We start from the raw sequence: 22,445 nt of genomic DNA, 5'->3' as shown, positions 1-22,445 counted from the left end.
GGCACCGACTGAAGCTCCCTGTCTATGCTTCAGCCTCTGGAAAGACCCCTCTCCACCGGCTCGAGGAGGAATAAAATTGTGGCGACTGTAGCCCTCACAAAATACAGCAGTTAAAACCGTTTCCTGAATAAGTGGGCTGGGTGTGTTCTTACTGACAAAGCCGCCTTGTGAGTCTCATATTAATAACATATTTCCAGTGTTCCACAGTCATTTCTTTTCCTTTTTTGTGAAAGAGCAGGAACCGTGTTTAACAAACAGTCACACTGAACAGCATGTAGAATAAAACCAAATTGACTGGGACTGTGTCGTTGAAGGGCCTCTCTCTCTCTCTCCATTGGCCCACGGGGCATTTCGCCTCCCAGGGCCTCGGTTTCTTCACCTGCAGAGTAGAAATGACAGTAACGTCTCATGGAATTTTAGGATTAAAGAAGCAGCGGAGAAATTCCAGTCTAGATCTGGACCAGGACATTTCTTGGCAGTGGAGAAGCAAACCACTTAAGAGAAGGCTCCTTTTGAACTACAGAACGCTAAACAAACAGCAGTCAGGTTATAAAGGTCGAGAACGTCCATGTTACTACTTACCTCATTGCTCGGTGACACATTATTTGAGACTCAGAGGATGTAGGACAGAGCTACTCGGCATGTTTAGGTATGATGGGAATCCATCCCACTCAGACTTCCAGAGATATCCATAGACCTCTTTTAGAGCTGAATTGGACGCTGGAATTCTCGGGACCCAGATCCAAGAGCTCACAAGACTCAGAATCGTGTACCTTTGAGCTGAGACTGAGGCCAGGGTTCCCTGCCACCTTCTGGGACCCCTGAGACCCGTGCTCTGTTTGTTCAGTAGACACTTGCACGTTTGCCCACTGCTCTGGTGGCGTCTTCTGCCCTCAGTGACCTGAGTTCAGGACCCAGCCTCTCCTTTGAGGCCGGTAGGTCTGACTTCTGCACAGCAATGACGCGAGAACTTGGGATTGGGTATTGCCACACTTGGCTTGCTCACCAGGATGTCCTGGGGATTAATGAACTAATGCTTCTGTAGAGTGTTATTTCTCCAGAGAAGGAGTGCCCTGATTCAGTATCACGTCATTATGGCCTCATCTTACCCTTTGTAGCTAAAAAACTTGTGTTTGTTTATTCGAGATGGGGTGAGAAACAAGGTTCTCCCCCAGCTCCTGCATCATCTTCTCCTCCAGGAAGTCTCCCTGAGCCCTCATTCATGCTGGGCGGAATGCCCTCATTCATCCTGCCACAGCGCCCCATGCACCGTGGCCCGCCCATGGCCCGCCAGCATCGTCAGTGGGCTACCTCCTCTCCACGGGCTTCTTGGGAGCTGAAGCCATGGACGAGGGCAGAAACCGTTTGTGTGACATCTGAGCCAGTTCCATAACCCTCATCATACATTATCCTACTTACCTCTCACGGCGACCCTACGTTCTGTCTCATCTTCATGGAAGAAGAAACTGGGGCACAGGAAGTAAAGCCACTTGCCCAGAGGGTCACAGCCAGGAGACTCGAGCCCACGTCTCTTTCACTCTTGAGCCTGTATTTGTATCAAGAGGCCATCAGTTCCCCCTTGGGAGGGCTTTTTGGTCAATGCCTCTGTGCCCAGAGTCGATCCCCTCAGTGAGGTCAGAGTTCTGTTTGACCTAGGTCACCTTGGGCTCCATCCTTTGTCCTTTGAGAAGAATGTGCCTGCGGGCTCAGCAGTGAGCGTGCAGTTGACCCCATCAGACGTTCTCAGAGTCCTCGCACTCCCCCACAGGGCCCCTGCTGTCACCAGAAGTCCTCCCCACCTCAGCCTCCCCTTCCCCCTCCACGCTTATTCATCATCTGGCTGTAGGTGCTAGAGATTCGGTTCTAGGAAGTGGGAAGAGACCCAGGCCCACCGTGGCAGTACGTGTCCACCAGGCTGGTCAGTATGAAGCGAGGGTGACCCCAGCACATGTCGTCTGAGTGTGTCGTGAGTGTCTATATCCTCATAATCTCAGCTGTTGGCTGTCACGGTTGACGAAACAGTTCACTTTGGGAAACCAGTGTGAGACCTTTCTCAAGTGCCCCCAGTCCTTACTCTAACACAGAGCCAAGTCTCCAGAAGGAGGCATCCCTGGGCAGATCACCCCGGTCCTCTGTCCTGTGAGGGCCTTTTTATAGTCACGTTTTAGCGCACGTACCTGCCCCCATGGGGCTCATTTCAGTATTTTTAAAAATAAATATTGTTAGCAAGCATATTGTCCATTACACTTCTTTGTCCCTTCTTATATAAAGACGCCTTGGTCCATAAGGCACAAGCCCAGAAGATGTTTCTCCTTCATGTTGAAAAGCTGGGCTTCCTACCACTGGACAGATGAGTTCCCGCAATCAACTTTCTTCCCCTTCTGGTTTATGTCTTTCGTCTTGTATTTGTTATTTTTGCTCTTGTCTTGTAGCTGTTAGTTCGTGTCTTAATATACCTGTGCTTTTCGGAGAGTTGTCTCAGGCCACTGGGCTGGAGCTCTGTGTGGGCAGGAACCTACATTTGTATTTCACAGTTGGGTGCTTAGAACCTAGCACAGGACGGACCACACAGAAGGTCAAATGCATGCACGAATGTGCGGCATGCATACAGTAGGTGTATGCAAGAGACCGAGAGATCAGCAAGTTTAAAATGTATGGAAGAGAGGTGCCTGGGTGGCTCAGTTGGTTGCGTGTCCAGCTGTTGATTTCGGCTCAGGTCATGATCCCAGGATGGTGGGTGGGATTCTCTCTCTCCCCGCCTCTGCCCCTCTACCCCACTTGCTTGCTCGCTCGCTCTCTAAAATAAAAAATAAATTTAAAATCAATTTTAAAAAAAGCAAAATGTATCAGAAGTATGATGATCAGGGATGCTAGGCACCGAGTTGCCTTTAGCCCTGGGAAATAGGAATCCTGCCCCCACTTCAGATCTGAGGGAATAGAGGCTCAGAATGCCAGTAGATGTTGGCCAAATTCAAAACCGGGTCACCCTAAGTCCAGACAGAAGAAACCAGGTGACTTCATGCAGCCCACTGCCCCCAGAGGAGACCACATCTAAACACAGCCATGGCGTCAAGCACCTCCCCCTCCGTGGGTGACTCACGCGCTGATTTCTTCAGCCACAGCTTTTCCCCTGAGTCTCCACTAACCCACGCAGTCTCCCTCCGGGAGGGACTAGTGGGCATTTCGGAGGGAATATATATGCCAACCGGGGTCTCCTAGATCCATCCCAATCCCCAGCCTGGTTTTCCAGTCGTTCTCTTTAGAGATAAAGGGCACTGCCAGTTACCCATGGGGCAGGGGAGGGGGGCAGACTCTGACGAAGCTCAGCCCTTCTTTTCCCTTACGCTCTGCCTCTGACCCAACAGCGAGTCCTACAGGTTCTGTGTCCGCTTCTGCCCTGAAGCTGGCCACTGCCACCAGCCTCGGCCACACCGCCCTCTCGCCCGGACTGCCCAGGGCCCTCCTGTTTTCCTGCTTCCACTCTGCTTGTCTTCTGCATTAAGCAGCCAGAGCCATGCTTTCTAAACATAAACCAAGTGGCATCCCTCCCCGATCTCAGACTCTCAAATTCTCTTCATATTTCACATAAAATCTAGGGGCGCCTGGTCTGACTTCGGCCCAGGTCACGATCTCGCAGTTTGTGGGTTCGAGCCCTGTGTCAGGCTCTGTGCTGACAGCTCGGAGCCTGGAACCTGCTTCCAGGTCTGTGTCTCCTTCTCTCTGCCCCTCCCCCACTTGTACGCGCGTGCTCTCTCTCTCTCTCTCTCCCCCCCCCCGTGTCTCAAAAGTAAACATTTTTTAAAAATACATAAAAAATAAAATCCAAAGGCCCCCTGACCCTCCGACCTCCCCAAATGCCCTCCCTCTAGCCCTGGGTGTTTCAGCCATATTGACCTTGCTTTTTCACTCCAGGCCACCAAGCTGCTGCCTCCTAGGCTCCTGCCTTTGCCTGGGCCACACACAGCACTTGTTCTCGATAAGACCTGCTCAGTGAGGCTTGCCCTGACCCAGCTAGAGAAGCCTCACCCCGCACTCTCCCCTTGACCTTGCTTCCTTTCCTTCAGAGCACTTAACGTGAATAAACGTATAGCCAGCACTCTTTGGTGACTTATCGGTTATCTGTGTCCCCACTGGAAGGTGGGCCCTGCTTGGCCATGGCCTATGCCCCCAGCACCTGGCCTGGCTCCAGTAGGCACTCGGGGAATAAATGAGTGAGTTTGCATCAGTCCTCATTTCTCAGACATGCTCCTTTGGGGTAAAATGTCTTCATTGAAATACTCGTATGTGAGAGAAGCTCATGCTGAAGGCCTCAAGTTAAGTGATCTTCTTATCCTTTCCAGTTGCCCCAAAATTGGCTGTAGCCACACAGATGTGAGAATGTCAGACCTCATCCAGGATGAAGCACTTAGAAGGGCCATCGAGAGCCACAACAAGAAGAAAACTCGTCACTCCGAGTAGGACAAACACACCTCCCTACAGGGATGTCTGCAGCCTACCTCCTACCCCAGCCATCTGGAGAGAGCGGTGCTTGTCAGAGCACTTCGACTGGCTGCAAAGTATACTTTGTTGGGGTAAAACTCGAAGGTTTTAAGTGTAATCAGAAGCATTTTTCTATGTCACAACAAAACTTCAAGCATATTATATTGTTTATTTTTGAGTGTCCTATAATTTGAAATAAACCTTTGGTTACCTGCGGCGTGCCCTATCCGTGCACCCCCCGGTGTGTAAACTGTTCCAATGGTGCAGGCATGGTGGGGCCAGGCCTTTCTATTCCTAATATTTCAGACTTTTTTTTATTATAGTTTTAACTGAACAACGTCTTTCAAAGGATATTGACGTGGAAACGTATAGAAACATCCCAGGTGCAAGCATTGTCTATCAGCATCATAAATAACAGCCTGAGGTTATAAAGCAAATTTACTTTGTCTACTGACAGTTCCAAATATGTAAATGATTTTATTTGTCATTCTGACCAGCCCAGAACGCGCTGGTAACTGGCTTATCAGGGCAATGGTAGTTGATGCCCTTAATGGAAACTTCACCACAGCCCTCTGAGAGCCTAAAGTATCGTCAGAAGCAACCACATCCTGACGGTCTCTGCCTCGCTCGGTGGCTCTCATGCCCCTGGGCCTTGGGGTTTTCAACCATGAAGTGGAGATGTGAAGCGAAATGTTCTCTGGTGTCCCTTTGGCCCTGAAAGTCTGTGGACTGAGGAGGACCGGCCAGGCCTTTAAATTGAATATCTTCAGATATATTCGAATTGTGTGAAGAGTGCTAATCTATTAATAATTTCCGTAGCAACCTTTTATCAACCAGATACACGAGGAAACCGAGAAACGTTAACAACTGCTAACATTTATTGGGCACTTACTGTGTTCCAGGTGCTGTTCCAAGTTAACATATCTATGTTCACTCCTATAGTCTTCACTGCCTGATGAGAGGGGTACACTTACTATTCCCACTTTACAGATAAGTCCAACGAGGCACAGAGAGGTGAAGGAGCCCGTGGAAGGCCACAGAGCTCGTAAGTGGCTGAGCTGGGACAAGACCTCAGGTAGCCCTAGTCCCAGAGTCTGAATTCTTAATCCTGTACTCTCCTCCTCCCTATTGGTTTATTTAGATCTAAAAGTCTATTCAAAGACCACATTTAAAACATGAAGCTTCCGTAAATAAACAAGCATATCCATGCATGTATGCAAAGAGGTGCGTTAGCCGGAGTTAACGTCTACTAGGCAGCGAAGGCCATAAAATAACGCATAGTTGAGTTTAAATGCCTAGTCTAAATGGCAGAGTTAATTTTGAAAACACGTTCATGGAATTCAGAAAGGAGGATGACATTCGGTTGTCTACAAACCAAGTCAATTTGAATTTCTTAAGCTGCTTCGTCTGAATCAGACTTCCTGAGGAAATGATTATGTTTTAAGCGAGAACAAACAGACTTTTCATGGAATGTGGTTCTTTTGTGAAATACTTTGTTTCCTAAACAGATAGCGACAAGCATGAAATACTTGCCCAAGATTTGATTTGTGTTTTCCCCCGACTCTTTCTAAAGAGAATTCCAGAATATTGGTGTGGACACCAGTATCCGTTCGAAAAATGCCAAATAGCACCATTCCGCTGTGGAAGAGGTGCAGCCTTTCGTATCTTGTGAGGTTTTTTTCCTTCTTTTTTAGTCTTCAGAAGCTATGTTTCATGAATGTGTCTAGCCAATTAAACAATTTGAAGTTTTATATAGAATTTATTTTCATCTTTGAAGATTTGCCATTTGGTTGTCCTAACATATTTGTTAAATTTCTGTTACAAGCGTTTTCCAAAAAAAGTGAAACCTTTTCTTCAATGAACTCGTATTGCTCGTTAAAAGGGGAGCAGCTCTAGTCGAGAGGAGTTTCTATCCCCTTCTGCCAGGGCGGCCCCAGAGTCCTATGTGAGATCACCCAAGGCCCCGCAGGTGACATTTGAAAACCCTACAAGACATTGTAGCTAAATCAATTTTTTCCCGTATGTGACATTTCAGACTTAGACCACTGTATGCACATGGCATCTTTTTAAAAATGCTAGTTCCTTGGGGCACCTGGGTGGCTCAGTCGATTAAGCGCCCGGCTTTGGCTCAGGTCATACATAATCTTGCAGTGCATGAGTTCGAGCCCCGTGTCGGGCTCTGTGCTGGAAACTCAGAGCCTGGAGCCTGCCTCAGATTCTGTGTCTCGTCTCCCTCTCTCTCTGCCCCTCCCCCACTCGCACACACTCTCTCTCTTTCTCTCTCTCAAAAATAAATAAATATTTTAAAAAAAGACTTTTTTTAAATGCTAGTTCCTCGAGGGACGCCTGGGTGGCTCGGTCGGTTGAGCGTCCGACTTCAGCTCGGGTCATGATCTCACAGTCTGGGAGTTCGAGCCCCATGTCGGGCTCTGCGCTGACAGCTCAGAGCCTGGAGCCTGCTTCGGATTCTGTGTCTCCCTCTCTCTCTGCCCCTCCCCTGCTCATGCTCTGTCTCCCTCTGTCTCAAAAATAAATAAAAACATTAAAAAAATTTTTGTTTTAAATAAATAAAAATAACAATAAATTCTAGTTCCTCGAAAGTAACTTCCAGTGAAGTTTAAAACATTTCCACACACTCCAAAAGATAAGACAGTTTATCCTTTACCTTATGTAGAACTTCAAACACAGGGTGTCCAGTTTAAGGCAGTTCCCAGTGAGTGTGGCTTCCTGCCCACCAGTCGCCTCCTGAAAGTTCACGCGAGGACAGGAGGAGGAAGCCCCGAGGCCACCGTGGACTCATCTCTGGCTACACCGCAGGCTCAGGTCTAAGTACCTCAGATGTATCACCTAAGTTAATCCTCCCCACAATCCCAGGAGGTTGTTATCACCCCTGTTTCACAGATGGGGAGGCCAAGGCTCAGAGTCATGAGGTCATTTGCCCAAGGTCACTCGCTTGTGCGTGGAAGAGCCCACATTGGACTGGAACGGTGAGTGCAGAAGCAGCCCTCTGACACGCGAGGCCGTTTGCCCCCCGGGGCTGCGGAGAACACATACGTGATCAGACCTGCGCATCTGCCCCACCTTCCTTATTCCCAGTTCTGAGACCACCGTTTCCCAGGCTCACAGACCCCGTCATCCCCGGGCAGACCCCCCAAGTCTGGGCGCTCCCTCTCTGTTTCACGCTCAGACCGTTCTCTGACCTCCCGTCTGCCCCCTCGCCATATTAATCTGCTAGAACACCGAGGGGACGATCTCACATCCTACTCAAAAACGTTCATTCCTTTCCTACAGAGTGGAGTTCAGGCCCGGCACTCAGGATTCTGCCACAGACCAGCTCCCCCCTGTTGCCTCAGTATCCCCCGGGTTCCCCAGCGCTCCGGTTCCCCTCTCTTGACGGCAGGTTTCCTCTGGGAGCGGCTCGCCCCGGTACTCCCGCGTGGCACATACAGGCGACCTTGGGTGAGTCACTGTCCCTCCAGGCCTTAGAGTTTGCGGGTGAACCGAAAGATTTGGGCTTCTCCCCAGGGTTTCCATAAACTCTTAAGATTCTGTGTCATGTGTTCAGTGAACAGGTCCTAAGGGAGTATAAGCCCTTTTGAAGGAAAACAGGCTGATACGGAAATTAGTATATATTTGAACCAAACGTGCACGTCACCTCTTCAACTGCTCATTCAACAAATACTCTTGAAGGCCCGCTCTGTGCCATGTTTTGTGTTAGCCTCTGGATACAAAAATCTCCCCTCCGGAGGGGGCTTAGTGTCTAGTTGAGGCAGACGGATATTTGAAAAATAAATCCCATAAGAGGTCATGTGAGCACCGTGTATAGACGATGGTGGCACAGAGAAAGGAAATAGAGGAAAATTGTTGAGTAACCAAACACTAGGAAATCGGGTACCAAGACTCAGACCAAGTTAAGGAGTCTGTGAAACGTGTTTGGGAGAATGGGGAGTGAATTGTGAGGGTGTTGTTGGAAACTTGTTTCGTTTGGGAGATCTGCCTGCCGGCTTGTGTCCGACTCCGAAGAAGGGACTCACTTCTGAAAGGAAAGCAGTTACAACAGCAGAAGGAGGAGCCCTCCTACCTCGCTTGGGGAGATGGGAATCGGTGCAGCCACTTTGAAAAGTCGGGCTTTTTGAAAAGGTGTTAAACATGGGGCTCAGTCCAGCATCTGGCTCTTGATCATCTCACGGTTCGTGGGTTCGAGCCCCGCGTCGGGCTCTGTGCTGAACAGTGTAGAGCCTGCTCGGGATTCTCTGTCTCCCTCTCTCTCTGCTCCTCCCCCACTCTCTCCCTCTCTCTTCCTCTCTCTCTCTCTCTCTCTCTCTGTCTCGCAAAAATAAACACACACCTTTTAAAAAAGGTGTTAAACATAAACTTATTGCACAACCCAGCAAATCTACCCTTAGGTATCTACCCAAGAGAAGTAAAAACATGTTTGCACAAAGACTCATGTGTGAACGTTCATAAGTAATATGATTTATAATCGCGAAAAAAGTGGAAACAATCCAACTGTCCAGCTGGTGAGCGGATAAACAAAAGCAGGAATGGCCACGGTCGGATACTACCTGGAGATAGCCGGAGTGGAGAACTTACGAGCTCATACTATCCTGTGGGACTGAGCATTACGTTACGTGGAAGAAGCCAGGCACAAAGATCATGTAGTGTATGAATTAATTTCATTATATGAAGTGACCAGAAAAGGGGCGCCTGGGTGGTTCAGTCAGTTGAGCGTCTGACTTCAGCTCAGGTCATGATCTCACCGTTTGTGAGTTCGAACCCCGCATCGGGCTCTCTGCTGTCATTTCAGAGCCCCCTTTGGATCCTCTGTCCCCCTCTCTCTCTGTCTTCTCCACCCCCAACCCCCGATTGCACAGGCGCTGGCGCACTCTCCCTCAAAAATAAATAAACATTTTAGAAAAAAGAAGAAAAGCAATGTCCAGGAAAGACAAGTCCATAGGGACGGAAAGTAGATTCGTGGTGACCTGGGGCTGGGGATGGAAATGGAGAGTAACTTGCACAAGGGATGGCTTTGGGGTGAAGGACGTGTTCTGAAACTGGATTGCACGCCTCGAGATTTTCTAAAAGTCACTGAATTCAACTCTTCCAACAGTGAATTTTATGGCATATAAATGTTCCAAACCAGCTGAGTGGAGATTGCTTTACAGGTCAGGGAGGAGAGCGCTTTCTTCGTGATCTTTTGGAACTAGCCAGCAGCTATAAGAAGCTATTGGCGCCCTAAATTCAACCGGGAAATCAAGGCTGAAGAAACACAGGATTAAAAAGTAGTAGTTACTAGGGGCGCCTGGAGGCTCGTCAGTTAAGCGCCGACTTCTGCTCAGGTTGTGTGATCTCACGGTTCGTGAGTTCGAGCCCTGAGTTAGGCTCTGTGCTACTAGAGCCTCTCTCTCAAAATAAATCAACTTAAAAAAAAAAAAAGTAGCAATTACTAAGGAACTGTTAAGGTTTAACGAGAAGCTAAGACTACTGACCGATAGCCCTAAGGAGCTTAATTTTACCTATTTCTATTTCTTTATGTCCCTATTGTGTAGGTATCTTATATGCATTGGTCACTAATAGTAACCAATAGTTCTAATTAACGGCTTTATTTTATGCAAAAAGGTGATTTTATTAAAGCACGGTGATAGGACCCAAGGGCAGAGAGCTGCACTGGAGTCCTGAGGAGCGACTGATTATATCCTTTTAGGTTTGGCGGGGAGGGGTGGTTAGAGATAAAGTTAGTTTTTAAGGGATTTCTGTATGCTGAAAGCAGGGTCTCACAGGACCTGAAGATTTAACTGTTGACAAGATAAGGTTGCTTTTAGTTTTTAAAGGAAGCGTACGCATTAAGGCACACACATAAAGGTCTTGGGGAATGTTCACCCTGCAGGCGTCTGACATCTGTCAGTGGGCTGCAGGCTGTAAGGAAATTTAATTTAAGCTACATTTTTCTTGCCTTTGTTTCCCTCATCATTTTCCCCCCTGAGCGATTTTGATCCTTAAATCTTTAAGGTTGTTGAAAGCGGAAGGTCTCATCTCCCGTAGCTTCTTCCGGCTAGATAGGGGCGTAGAGACGTCCCTACTTATGGGTAAGGTTGGTCAGTTGAGAATTTAATAGGAGTTAGGAAAGCCTCAGGCAGCTGTATCTAGAGCTGATAACATATGGGAGTTTTCTCTAGCAGAAAGGATCATCTGTTGGCTTGAAGTTGTGGCAGTGAAGGAGTGGAGAGACCAGGGAGAAAACAGCAAAACATGTTAAATTAACCAAAAGAAGAAGCCCAAATCTGTCCTTTGACAGTTGACAAAAACCTTCCTTTAGTCCAGGAGTTTAACCAATTATTAAAGGGAGAGAGGGATCATTTAAAGCACCAATACGAGTGCTTGTCAATTAGAGACTCAGAAAGATTTTTGCGGTAATCTGGAACGTATACACAGCATTTCGTTTTTATGAGAGCACAAGTTCTACCTTGTGCAGCAGTGAAAACATCTGATGCCGTTTTATTTTGTAAAATTATTTCGTGCAGTTGAGTTCTGTTAGTGTTTAATAATATAATGTTATTTTGAGAGTCTTTTAAGGCCTTGATTGTGTAGTGGGTGGTGTTAACCATTGTATAGACTCTGTTTTGCTTAGTAAGCCGTCAGGTAATTAACAAGAGGTACTTTTTTTTTTTTTTTTTTAATTTTTTTTTTTCAACGTTTATTTATTTTTGGGACAGAGAGAGACAGAGCATGAACGGGGGAGGGGCAGAGAGAGAGGGAGACACAGAATCGGAAACAGGCTCCAGGCTCTGAGCCATCAGCCCAGAGCCTGACGCGGGGCTCGAACTCACGGACCGCGAGATCGTGACCTGGCTGAAGTCGGACGTTTAACCGACTGCGCCACCCAGGCGCCCCAAGAGGTACTTTTATAGAAACAAGAAAACTGTAGGTTGATGGTTAGAGCAGGTTACAAACCCAGTGCTGCCAGGGAGAAGATACTTAGATGTCTGCCTTGACGCCTCTTCAGATGGGAGTGGGAACAGGCAGTAGGAATCAGATGGGTTTTTCAGATTTGTAACTCAAATGTCTGTGTCCTCTTGAATGACCCAGAGGACAACAGGCACAACCATTTTCTCTACATGAGTTTTTGTGACGACTTCTCTGAAGCTTACCTCGAGTCGTGTAGTTTGGGCAAGCAACAAACCTTTAAAGACCACCAGAAGTAGAATTTAACATCCGTAAAGGTGCGTTGATGAAACAGAATTTTTCTCTCGAATAGCCTTCATTTCCAGAGATAGCCGAATCAAGACTAATTTGTTTGTAGATCAAGTCCAGTTTTAACACACTCGGCCTAATTGTTTGCATAAGCTCAGCCAGAACAGCGATTGGTCACGTAGATCTTTGAAAATTTGTTTTGCTGGAACTTTTTACAAGGAATCTAGATTGAACTTTTAGTAGCCTCTCCAGGCCCAGAAGCCCAGGCCAAGTACTTGCCAACAGACATGCCTGCAACACCTGTCAATTTGGGCGAATTCCTCTTCACGAGGTCCCCAAGATATCCTGAGGTTCCTGCACCTGCCGGGAAGGGACATTCTGTGCTCACCTGGAGAGGATGCTGGGAACTCCGTAAGTGACGTATCCGGCCAACATTTCCAGGGGGCCTTATTGGCTTCATGCTTCATAAAGTCAACCTTAGAATTCCTTACAACTGTTTGGTCTTATCTGAGTCTATGAGTGTCGGTCTCAAATACGACATTCCAGTCAAAGCCTTGGTAAAATAACCAGTGTTTCCAACGGTGTCCTGTTACAAGGAGAACAGAGTCTTACTGAATCTATGCAAGTAACTAACTGCCATGAAAAGAAAGGTTACTTACTGAGAGCTTTTGAATTTCAGAGGGTTCAGGTAGAGACTACTCTTTTTTTTTTTTTTTTTTTTTTTTTTTTAAGTATAATGGAGTAAAAGTTCTGGCCATTTCTGTTCTCTGTTCATCCTGCTGTTGGGAAGGAAAAAATTCAGTCCCTAAAGATGACCTCGTAATCATTCAGCGGATGGCAGAATGACCCAATGTAACGATGCCATAAACATTTCTGGTCACAGAAAGGAACATTGAGTGGGGATTTTTTTTTTTAATTTTTTAATGTTTATTTATTTTTGAGAGAGAGCGCATGAGCAGGGGAGGAGCAGAGAAAGATTGGGAGACCCAGAATCGGAAGCAGACTTCAGACTCCCAGCTGTCAGCACAGAGCCCAACACGGGGCTCCAACCTATGAACAGCGAGATCGTGACCTGAGCCAAAGTCAGACACTTAAACAACGGAGTCAACCACTTAACCCAGGCACCCTGAGTGGGAATTTTTTTAGTGAGCAAATACAGAACTGGTTTTAAAACAAAAAGAAAAAGCAAGATACAATTTTGAAAGGAAGCAGTCCATATGCTGCTGGAATGTATGAGAAAGGTTGTCACTCACCGTCCAGGGACACCCCGGCCATTAGGCTCTGCATGGGAGCCCCCAGCTGAGTTTCTAGGCTACTTTTAGTCACCACAGTTCACAAAGAACACAGAGACTCTGATTAGTCTCTGATTAGAGAACAGCAAAAACCAGGCTAAGGATGATGAAACATGGGTGTTATGCAGAAAGGATTTGGAATGTTGTTGCCACAGAGAAAAAAAAAACTGAGGCTTCTGTTTTGTACCAAACAGGGGACTTTGTGAGGAATACGCTCCAAGACAATTGACACTAAGTGCTACGAGAGGGCCAATGAAAGGATCTTCAATACTCAGAAGAAAAAGTACTGTTACATCTTAGCACAAGGCTCTCATCCGGGAAACCATGGGCCCCCAGGGGACTGTGGATAAAATTCAGAAGGTTTATGAATCAGTACGGGGGGAAAAAATTACATCTTTACTTTTACTAATCTCTAATCGGAACTTAGCATTTCCTGCAATTATAAACTGCAGTATAATTAACAGTCCCTGTGACTTTATCACCAATAAAAATGATAACTATTTTCCTGTTGCATTGCTGTTGCTATAAAGGTAAATTTACACTCACCTCTTGAACTACTAAGTTCCGTTCTGGCAATGATGGACAAACAGGCATGGGATTTGCCCTCTCATCTTTTACAACTAAAAATCTGGACAACATCTATGATTTTGCAGATGTTGGACAACAGGACATTGGACACTGCCCTTGCTACTGCCTAGAGAGTCCCTGGGCCCCCTCAGAGAGAGGGGGATCCGGCAGGAGCCCTGGTGGTCAGTCTTTATTGAGGAGACAGAGCTGAAGTTTCAGGGAGGGCAAGCAGCTAGAATTTGCAGAGCAGAGGACTAGAAAGGAGACAGCTGCCCAGAGAGGGAGCTCTGGAGATGTTCAGAGGGTCCCCCTGGAGCCCTCAGCTAAGCCATCATCAGCTTGTGCCAGTGAAGAAGCTACCTGGGGTGGGGAAAGTACCTCCCAGAAGATCGGAGAGAACACACATCTGAACTCACACAGGCCTGAGAATGTTCCGTCTCCCACTGGCCAGAGTGGGGCAAAGTTAGCCCTGGACTACAGGATGTTCTCCTCCTATGTAATGATGCTTCAAAGCAAATTTCAAAAGCAAGGGTAGGCAAGTTTTTATGGGAAGGGCCAGCCATCAAATATTCTCAGCTTTGCAGGACATCTGTTCCTTGTTGGAGCTACTTAACTGTGCCGTGGCAGCATGGAGGTATAGCACCGACAGGACATGAATGAATGACGGTGGCTGTGTTCCCATAAAACTGTATTTAGAGACACTGCAACTTGACTAAAATTTTCACATGCCGCAAAATATTATTCTTTTTCCCAACACCCTTCACCAAAATGAAAGATAAGAGCCTAGATCATGGAAATGATTCTCTGCCAGATGGAGGAGTAATGCTATGAGTAAATATTCAAGGTCTGTTGGTTAAGCACCCGACTCTCGATCTCAGCTCAGGTCATGATCTCATGGTTCATGAGTTGGAGCCCCGCGTCGGGCTGTGTGCTAATGGCACAGAGCCTGCTTGGGACTCTGGCTCTCCTTCTCTCTGCCCCTCCCCTGCTTGGGTGCTCTCTCTCTCTCTCTCTCTCTCTCTCTCTCTCTCAAAATATATAAATAAATAAAATAAAAAAGAATTGAAAGAAAAGACTAAGGTTGGTTGAAATACAATACGGCACAAGCATGGAACCTTCCGGAACAGGATGCTTTGGCACCCATGGGCTGGGTGATGGTGGTGAGAGCTCCACCATACTTTATTTGTACTTTATTTCTGTTTCTTGTACTTTATTTCTGTTCTCCTACCACATGAGGTACTTTCTACCTTATGATTTATTATGGGTACGTCATCTCCCTCCCTTGGCCATGTTCTCTTGAGGGTGGGGTCCACAGCTGAATCATGTGTATTTCCTACGCACCAAGGTTTGTCAAAGTAAGGTCCAGGAGCCCCTTTATCAGACACTCTGAAGAGCTTGCTAAAATGCAGATGCCCAGGCCCCACTCTAGACCACTGAGTCAGAATCCTGGGAGGCAGGCCCTGCAATCTGCATTTTAACAAGTGTTTTGGCGGATTCTGAATCACACTCCATGTGGAGACCGTATGCACCTGGCACGCAAAGTTATTAATGTTGAGTTGATAAAGCCAAACAGAACACACACACACACACACACACACACACACACTAGAGTTACAGCTATCTAAACACCACACTTTTGTGTCAAAAGCTCCAAAAAGACTGTAGGTAAATACAGAAAGTTTTACATCTTTTTCTTTCTTAATGTTTATTTTATTTTTGAGAGAGAGAAACATAGCACGAGCAGGGGAGGAGCAGAGAGAGGGAGACACGGAGACGCAGAATCCGAAGCAGGCTCCAGGCTCTGAGCTGTCAGCACAGAGCCTGATGCGGAACTCAAACCCACAAACCTCAAGATCGTGACCTGAGCCAAATTTAGACACTTAACAGCTGAGCCACCCAGGCGCCCCAGTCTTTCTTTTCTTTTGAAACAATAGTCTGGGGGCGCCTGGGTAGCTCAGTCGGTTGAGCGTCTGACTTCGGCTCAGGTCATGATCTCACACTCCGTGAGTTCGAGCCCCACGTCGGGCTCTGTGCTGACAGCTCAGAGCCTGGAGCCTGCTTCAGATTCTGCGTCTCCCCCTCTCTCTGCCCCTCCCCTGCTCACGCTCTGTCTCTGTCTCAAAAATAAATAAAAACATTAAAAAAATTTTTTTAAATAAATAAATAAATAATAAACAATAGTCTGATGAGTAGAAAGCCTTGTGATGCAATTCATCTCAATTCCATTCATCACTCTCTCCCTACCTTTTCAGATTTCACTTCATGGATTTTCTTTAAAAAAAAAACAAAAAACATTTATTCATTTATTGAGATACAGAGAGGGAGGGGCAGAGAGAGAGGGTGGTACAGAATCCGAAGCGGGCGCCAGGCTCTGAGCTGTCAGCACGGAGCCCAATGTGGGGCTCGAATCCACAAACAGATCATGACCTGAGCCGAAGTTGGACACTTAACCAACTGAACCACCCAGGTGACCCTCATGGGTTGTTTTTAATTTACCCCCTTGACAGCATCTCTTCATCTCCAATCCCCAGGGCCTCAGATACGTCAAAGTCTTGATTAAAACAAACCAGAACAAAAAACCTCTCACGTACCTTTCCCCTTCCAAAAGTTCATATACATTGAAAGCATGGAAATAGACCAATGTGGTTCCTGAAAGAGATCTCCAACCATCCCCCTCAGCTGGATCTAGGCTCCGTTGATATTTTTGGCGTGGATATTGGATTCCCCGAGAAAGTAGTGTTTCTCAAAACTCCAGTTGTTCCAACTCCCCCATCAGAGGTTTTGCCGTATCGACTTGTACCCTGTGTTATTATTTGCTTAGTTTTCTACTCTAATCAAGTCACTCTAAAAAAAAAAAAAAAAAAAAAAAAAAAAAAAATTTAGCCTTCTCCTAAATAATAATATATGTGAAAATACATAATTACATGAAATTACAGGCTGGATGTGCTAAGTATATTTTAAACATATTAAAGTGAATACGTAATTACCGAAATGAAAGAAATAGATGTTCTTGAGGCCCCTACAATCATCCTGGGTGGCCCTTTGGGCAACTCCTGCATGGAGCCCTACTAGGGGTCCAGGCCAGCCCCCAAAGCCATTCCACACCCACCAGGTTCCCCTAAGAACCTCCCTCCACACGCTGCCAGCATTGAAATAAAGAAGTCCCTTGAGAGCGCGTTGGCTCCAGCACGAAGCTTGGACTATTAATCATCGAGGCCCGCCCGCCCGCCCGCCCGCTGCGGTTGGGGTTTCAGCACGCATGGGCAGAAAGAACAGGCCCGGGAGGGGTTGGTTCGTGCTGACCACCTATCCGAGTTTCACTTGAGAAGTGTGAGCCGGGGAATATTTCTGAGCCTCCGGGGCTGCCCGTCCTGGCTCACGCCCACAGAGTTCGGCCAGGCACCCCTCGTCTCCCCTGGGTCAGTAGCCGTGAGCTCCCCAGCATGTCCCATCTGTTTCCTTGAGGCAGGTGACTTCCTTGTCATGCATGGGAGCTTCCTAGGGGGAAGCCAGCTCTTGGCCCCGGGGAGTGCTTGCATGCTCGCGTTCTACAAATCCGTTGTTGCTGTGGGTCTGTGTTTGCCCTCGAGGCCGTGTCCTACACCCCGCCTTGTGTCCGAGGTGACTACTTTACGCCAGCAAAAGAAAACAAGCTTCACACCTCACGGAGCTGAAGGTGAGGCGACAGCTGGCTGATGACGGCTCATGACTCACCCATGTGGATCCTGGACCACAGGCGTGAAAGGAGCTCCCACCCAAGGGCACATATCAAGTCACAGATGAGAACCCGGGTTTGGCTGCGCGGAGAGTGACGAGGGATTGCGACATGTTTTCAGCTAACCTCAGCTCTGCAGAGCCGAGCACTCGGGGAGTGAGGTTCAGGGAAGTCAAGCGTCCTTGGGTTGGTTTCCCAGAACAGCTGGGCATGTCAGAAGACGTGAGTTCCAATTTCACTCTCTTTCTTACTAGCTCTGTGACCTGAGGTGACTCCATCAACTTCTCTGCGCCTCTGTGATTTCACCTGTGAAAAGGAGGGATTGCCCTCTGCTCCGCTTGCCTCCTGGGCCGTCCGGATCCAGGGGGACCTCACATGTCGAAGAAATAGAACAGGAATAGCAGAAGCCTGGCTGGACGCCTCAGCCCCTGTTCCTGCTTTCAAGGCGAATGCATTTTGTTTGCATACGTGTGCATGAAGGAGAATGAAATAGTACAAAGTATCAAGCAAACTCATAATGGGCTACCTTGGGAGGGGGCAGGGGCGGGAGGAACCAGGTTTGAGGGTGGGGCAGTTCATTTCCCTAGAATACATATTCATATCTTTGCAGTTATTTTAGTCTTTTTCAAAGATAATTGCACAGCATTGAATTGCACTGCCGGATCCGTGAGGCAGACACAGTCCTTCAGGAGGAAGGAGAGGAGCTACAGTGGTCCGAAGGATTTTACGGACTGGGAAACTTGCCTGTGGCGACGAGGAGGACCGATTTGGATAAATGGAAGGGAGCAAAGGCATTCTCCCAGGGGACCAGCATGAGCAAAGGTCCTGAGGCCAGACCGAAGAGGAAGGAGTGAAGGGGAGGGGTGGTCAGGGAGAAGAGAACCCAGATTCATACTGGAGATCTGGGGATTCGCGCACCCAGGGACACACTGGTTGCTAGGTCAGTGTGCATTTCCCGAGTATGCAAGGCCTATAACAAATACCAGAAATGTTAGCACTTGTTTCATTTAAGCGACAATGGAGAAAGAAACTCTCAGGTTTAAAGGGGGGGGGGGGGGAGAAAGCCAAAACCATAAGCAAAAAGACCCAGGGAGAGTTAAACCACAGAAAATGTAGAGAGAAGCCGTGCTCAGGGATTTAATAAAATTTCCACATCTTAAAAGTGCACTGGGCGGGGTCTGGGAAGTGAAAGACGGAGTCATTTGTACCATCCTTTTCTCGCCCAGGAGAGCCAACTAAGCCACCCCAAACGTGGGCTTTGGCTGACGGAGGAAGCAGTGGGGGAGCTGCACCTGTGCAGGGCGCAAATCTGACCTCTCCCCGCCCAGACCAAGGAGGGTGGCAGGAGATGCACTCGGAGCTCAAGACCACCAGCTTCCCACCCTCTCTGGACGCCGCTCCCTCCCAAACTGCCCAGGGACAGACGGGGCTGAAGCCTGCCGTTCTGGGCTAGAGCCCCGTCCAGGAGCCCCAAGACTGGCCATGGGATTGGGGGGTGAGTCCCTGACCCCTCCCAGCCCTGGGCCCCCATCCCTGAAACGAAGGGACGGGGCCCCTGGCACCTTGCAGCGGTGGCCGGGAGGGTGAAGTGAGACCAGGGCTCGGTCGGGGCACCGCTCTCCGTCCAGGCCGTTTGCTCACAGCACGAATGAGAAAGTTGGATGCGGCAGTGGCCATGAGAGCAGGCTCCTAGTGACAAAGAATGCTTCCTCTGCGAGACCCCTCGCAAGCAGCCTCTCCTGGGTCTCCCGGACTCCCAGCCCCACCAGGCCGCGTGTGAACCCCAGTGGGGGAGGCAAGAGCCAACCCACTTCCGAAGCTGTCCTGGGAGGCACCCCACGCAGGCTGTGGGAAATGGCGCCCATTTCCAGGGGGTCCACCCGACAGACTTACCCGCAAACTTGGGGACCCACGTGTGTGAGATGGAGGCCTCGCGCCAACAAGGTAGGCAACGCCATCGCCTTGGATTTGCACTTCTGTCCTCTGAGTTTCAACACTTTTTAACGCTCGTTTGTTTTTGAGAGAGAGAGAGACAGACAGACAGAGCCTGAGAGAGAGGGAGCCACAGAATTCGAAGCAGGCTGTCGGCACAGAGCCCGACGCGGGGCTCGAACTCACGAACCGCGAGACGTGACCTGAGCGGAAGTCAGAGGCCCAACCGACGGAGCCACCCGGGCGCCCCGGTAGCTTCATCTTAAGATGTGTGTTGAACGGGTGCTCTGTGCCCAGCTAGGCTCTAGGGTTACGGCAGTGAACAAAACAGACAAAAGGTGAGGGGACGTGGACAATGAAGGCAGAGGAGCAAATGCAGGGGTGTGGGGGTGACGAGGGCCAAGGGGAGAGACACGGCAGGGCCAGAGGAAGGCGTAGAAGATGCAAATAGGGTAACGGGCTGGCGGCGAGCTGCTCGCAAACTCTCCAGGGCCACGCCAGCTCCAGGGCTCAGACAGGCTGAGGCCTCTGTCCTAGTTGCCTTTCACGTCGATGTCCCAGTCTGTTTCCTCTGCTCAGTCTGCTTCTTCCGCACCCCACCCCACCCCCACCCAGATGTTGCCCGCGAGAGCGCACCCAACACGCCTGCATGCAAATCCCCATCTCGGAAACTATTCTCAGGGGACCCGACACCAAAGAAAACCCGTATTTCAGAACTGCTACCTACACTGTACCTCCACTCCCTCATGGGTCCCGCTGGCAGTGCGGGCTCGCCTCGGAGCCCCCGTGACTGTCCCAGGCAGAACGCATTCAGAGGGAAGACCCAGGACAGAGTTTCCATCACGATTCCTTGGGGAGAGGTGGGCCTCAGGATTTCCAGGCTGGAAGCGGTCTTTCTTTGTGGCATTCTCATCCAGGGCTTGGCAACCTTCACCATCTGGAAGTTCTTTCTTACTTCAAACCGGAATCCCTCCTTCTGTGATGTATCCCCATTTCCTCTCCCTTTTCCTCCATGGAGCGGTATTCTTGCCAAGAAAGAAAGTTAAAAGGGAACAAAGACATATGGTTTTCCTATTAAGACGGACGCCCACATTTAAGCAGAAGAGAGGAAAGCGTTCACATTAGGGCAACGGAAATACATTTGCATGGCACCAACATCCGAAATTGCTTTTTTTTTTTTTTAAGTAACCAAAACAATGAGTGCCTCTTTTTGTGCACTTTATTAAACTTTTAGACTATTAAGGAGACACTGCGGACCCCTCCTCAGAGGCCAGGGTAGCACGGAAAGCCCTTGGATTTGGAGTCCTGACATCAAGCATTCAAAACCCGTTTCTGCCACTCGCGAGCAGTGTGACCATGGTGGTGACCACAGGGAACGCTGTTTGTCTTTGAGACTCAGTCTTCCTTGTACAGTGGGGGACACCAGCTGCCCCGGCCTCTGTCACAGGGCTACTGAGAGTTGATGTGAGGACGTGGAAAAGCCCAGGAAACCACGATGCGCCAGAGTGATGTGAATACGCTACACCAAAGTCCCTGACAGTTTCCTGAGCAACCACCAGGGACAGAAACTCACCGCATTGTTTCTACTTGAGAAATTGACGAACCGATAGTAAAATTCATATGGAAACGCAAAGGACCTAGAACCATTCTTTGGAGAAGAACTAGGGGCGCCTGGGTGGCTCAGTCGGTTGAGCGCCTGACTTCGGCTCAGGGCGTGATCCCGAGGTTCGTGAGTTTGAGCCCCGCGTCGGGCTCTGTGCCGACAGCTCAGAGCCTGGAGCCTGTTTCAGGGATTCTGTGTCTCCCTCTCTGCCCCTCTGCTGCTCATGCTCTGCCTCTCTCTCTCTCTCTCAAAATAATAATAATAAATAAACATTAAATGTTGAAAAGAAAAGAAAAGAACCAAGTCCTATGGCAAAGCTGCAGTGGTCAGGTCGGTGTGGTATTGGTGGAATGACGGACAAATGGAGAGTCCGGAAACAGACCTGCACGTGTATGGATAACTGATTCTGTTTTACATGGGTGCAGAGGCAGGTCTGTGGAGAAAAGATAGCCTAGTCAACAAATAATGCTGGGACATTTGCATATCCATATGCTAAAGAGTGAATTTGGGCCATACCATGTGCCGGAATACAAAATTTTTTTTGAAAGAGTGGAGGGGTGCAAGTGAGTGAGGGGCAGAGGGAGTGAGAGAGAGAGAGAGAGAGAGAGAATCCCACAAGGGGCAGAGAGAGAGGGAGAGAAGAGGGGCTCACCTGAAGCAGGGCTTGAGCTCACAGGACGCCGGCTCAAACTCACAAACCGTGAGATCATGACCCAAGCTGAAGTCAGATGCTTAACTGACTGAGCCGCCCAGACGCCCCCAGATACAAAATTTAAGTCAAAATAGATTATAAGTGTAAATGTAAAACCTAAATCTATGAAATCTCTAGAATAAAAAGTATAGAAGGAAAACTTGGTAACCTTGGGTTAGGCAAAGACTCTCAGATGTGACTTCAAAAGTGTAACCTGTCACATAAATGGGTACGTTGAGTTGCATCAAAATTGTAAAACTTCTGCTTTTTTTTTTTTATTTAAAAAAAATTTTTTTTTTAACATTTTATTTATTTTTGAGACAGAGAGAGACAGAGCATGAACGGGGAGAGATGGAGACACAGAATTGGAAGCAGGCTCCAGGCTCCGAGCCATCAGCCCAGAGCCTGACGCGGGGCTCGAACTCACGGACCGTGAGATCGTGACCTGGCTGAAGTTGGACGCTTAACCGACTGCGCCACCCAGGCGCCCCATAAACTTCTGCTTTTTTAAAGCTACTCTTAAGAGACAGATGAGCTAAGCTACAGACTTGGAGAAAATATTTGCAAATCGTATTATCTGATAAAGGACTGGCAACCAGAATATATAAAGAGCTCTCAAAACTCAATAACGAGAAAGCACACAACACATTTACAAAATGGGCAGAAGATCTGAAGGGACACTTTGTCAACAAAAGATAAACAGATGTTATCGCTCACTCTCTCTCTCTCTCTCTTTCCATTTCCCCTCCCCCGCCCCCAACCAGGTGAGGACACAGAAGGCATCAATCTGCAAACCAGAGCGTCCTTACCAGAACTAGCAGACCAGGCTGGCACCCCGATCTCAGACTCCCAGCCTCCAGAAGCGTAAGAAAATAAGTTGCTGTTGTTTACACAACCCAGTGCGCGGCGTTTCTCACGGCGGCCCGAGCAGACTAAGACAGTGGCTAAAGTTGAAGACTGATGATACCAAGTGTC

At 48.4% G+C, this 22,445-nt stretch overlaps 1 protein-coding gene and 1 long non-coding RNA gene across 3 annotated transcripts in view; both read left to right on the top strand.

Annotated features, from left to right (window-relative positions):
* The window catches only part of NSMCE2 (NSE2 (MMS21) homolog, SMC5-SMC6 complex SUMO ligase), a 214,381-nt gene extending 209,066 nt beyond the window's left edge, over positions 1-5,315 (top strand). For both annotated transcript variants that reach the window (XM_030303518.2, XM_032591905.1), the window contains one exon: positions 4,341-5,315. In XM_030303518.2, coding sequence (XP_030159378.1) covers positions 4,341-4,458 — 118 coding nt within the window. In that variant the 3' untranslated portion in view covers positions 4,459-5,315. The remainder of the gene's footprint in view (positions 1-4,340) is intronic.
* A 1,709-nt stretch (positions 5,316-7,024) lies between these two features.
* LOC115505838 lies at positions 7,025-21,829 on the top strand. The gene is made up of 3 exons (XR_003966155.1): positions 7,025-7,938; positions 17,499-19,188; positions 21,795-21,829. It is a non-coding gene; the product is annotated as an uncharacterized LOC115505838 (long non-coding RNA).
* Positions 21,830-22,445: the final 616 nt, after the last annotated feature.

Source organism: Lynx canadensis, chromosome F2 (assembly GCF_007474595.2).
Source record: "Lynx canadensis isolate LIC74 chromosome F2, mLynCan4.pri.v2, whole genome shotgun sequence".
NCBI classification, from domain to species: Eukaryota; Metazoa; Chordata; class Mammalia; order Carnivora; family Felidae; genus Lynx; species Lynx canadensis.
This window is presented reverse-complemented; position numbering and strand designations above follow the sequence as displayed.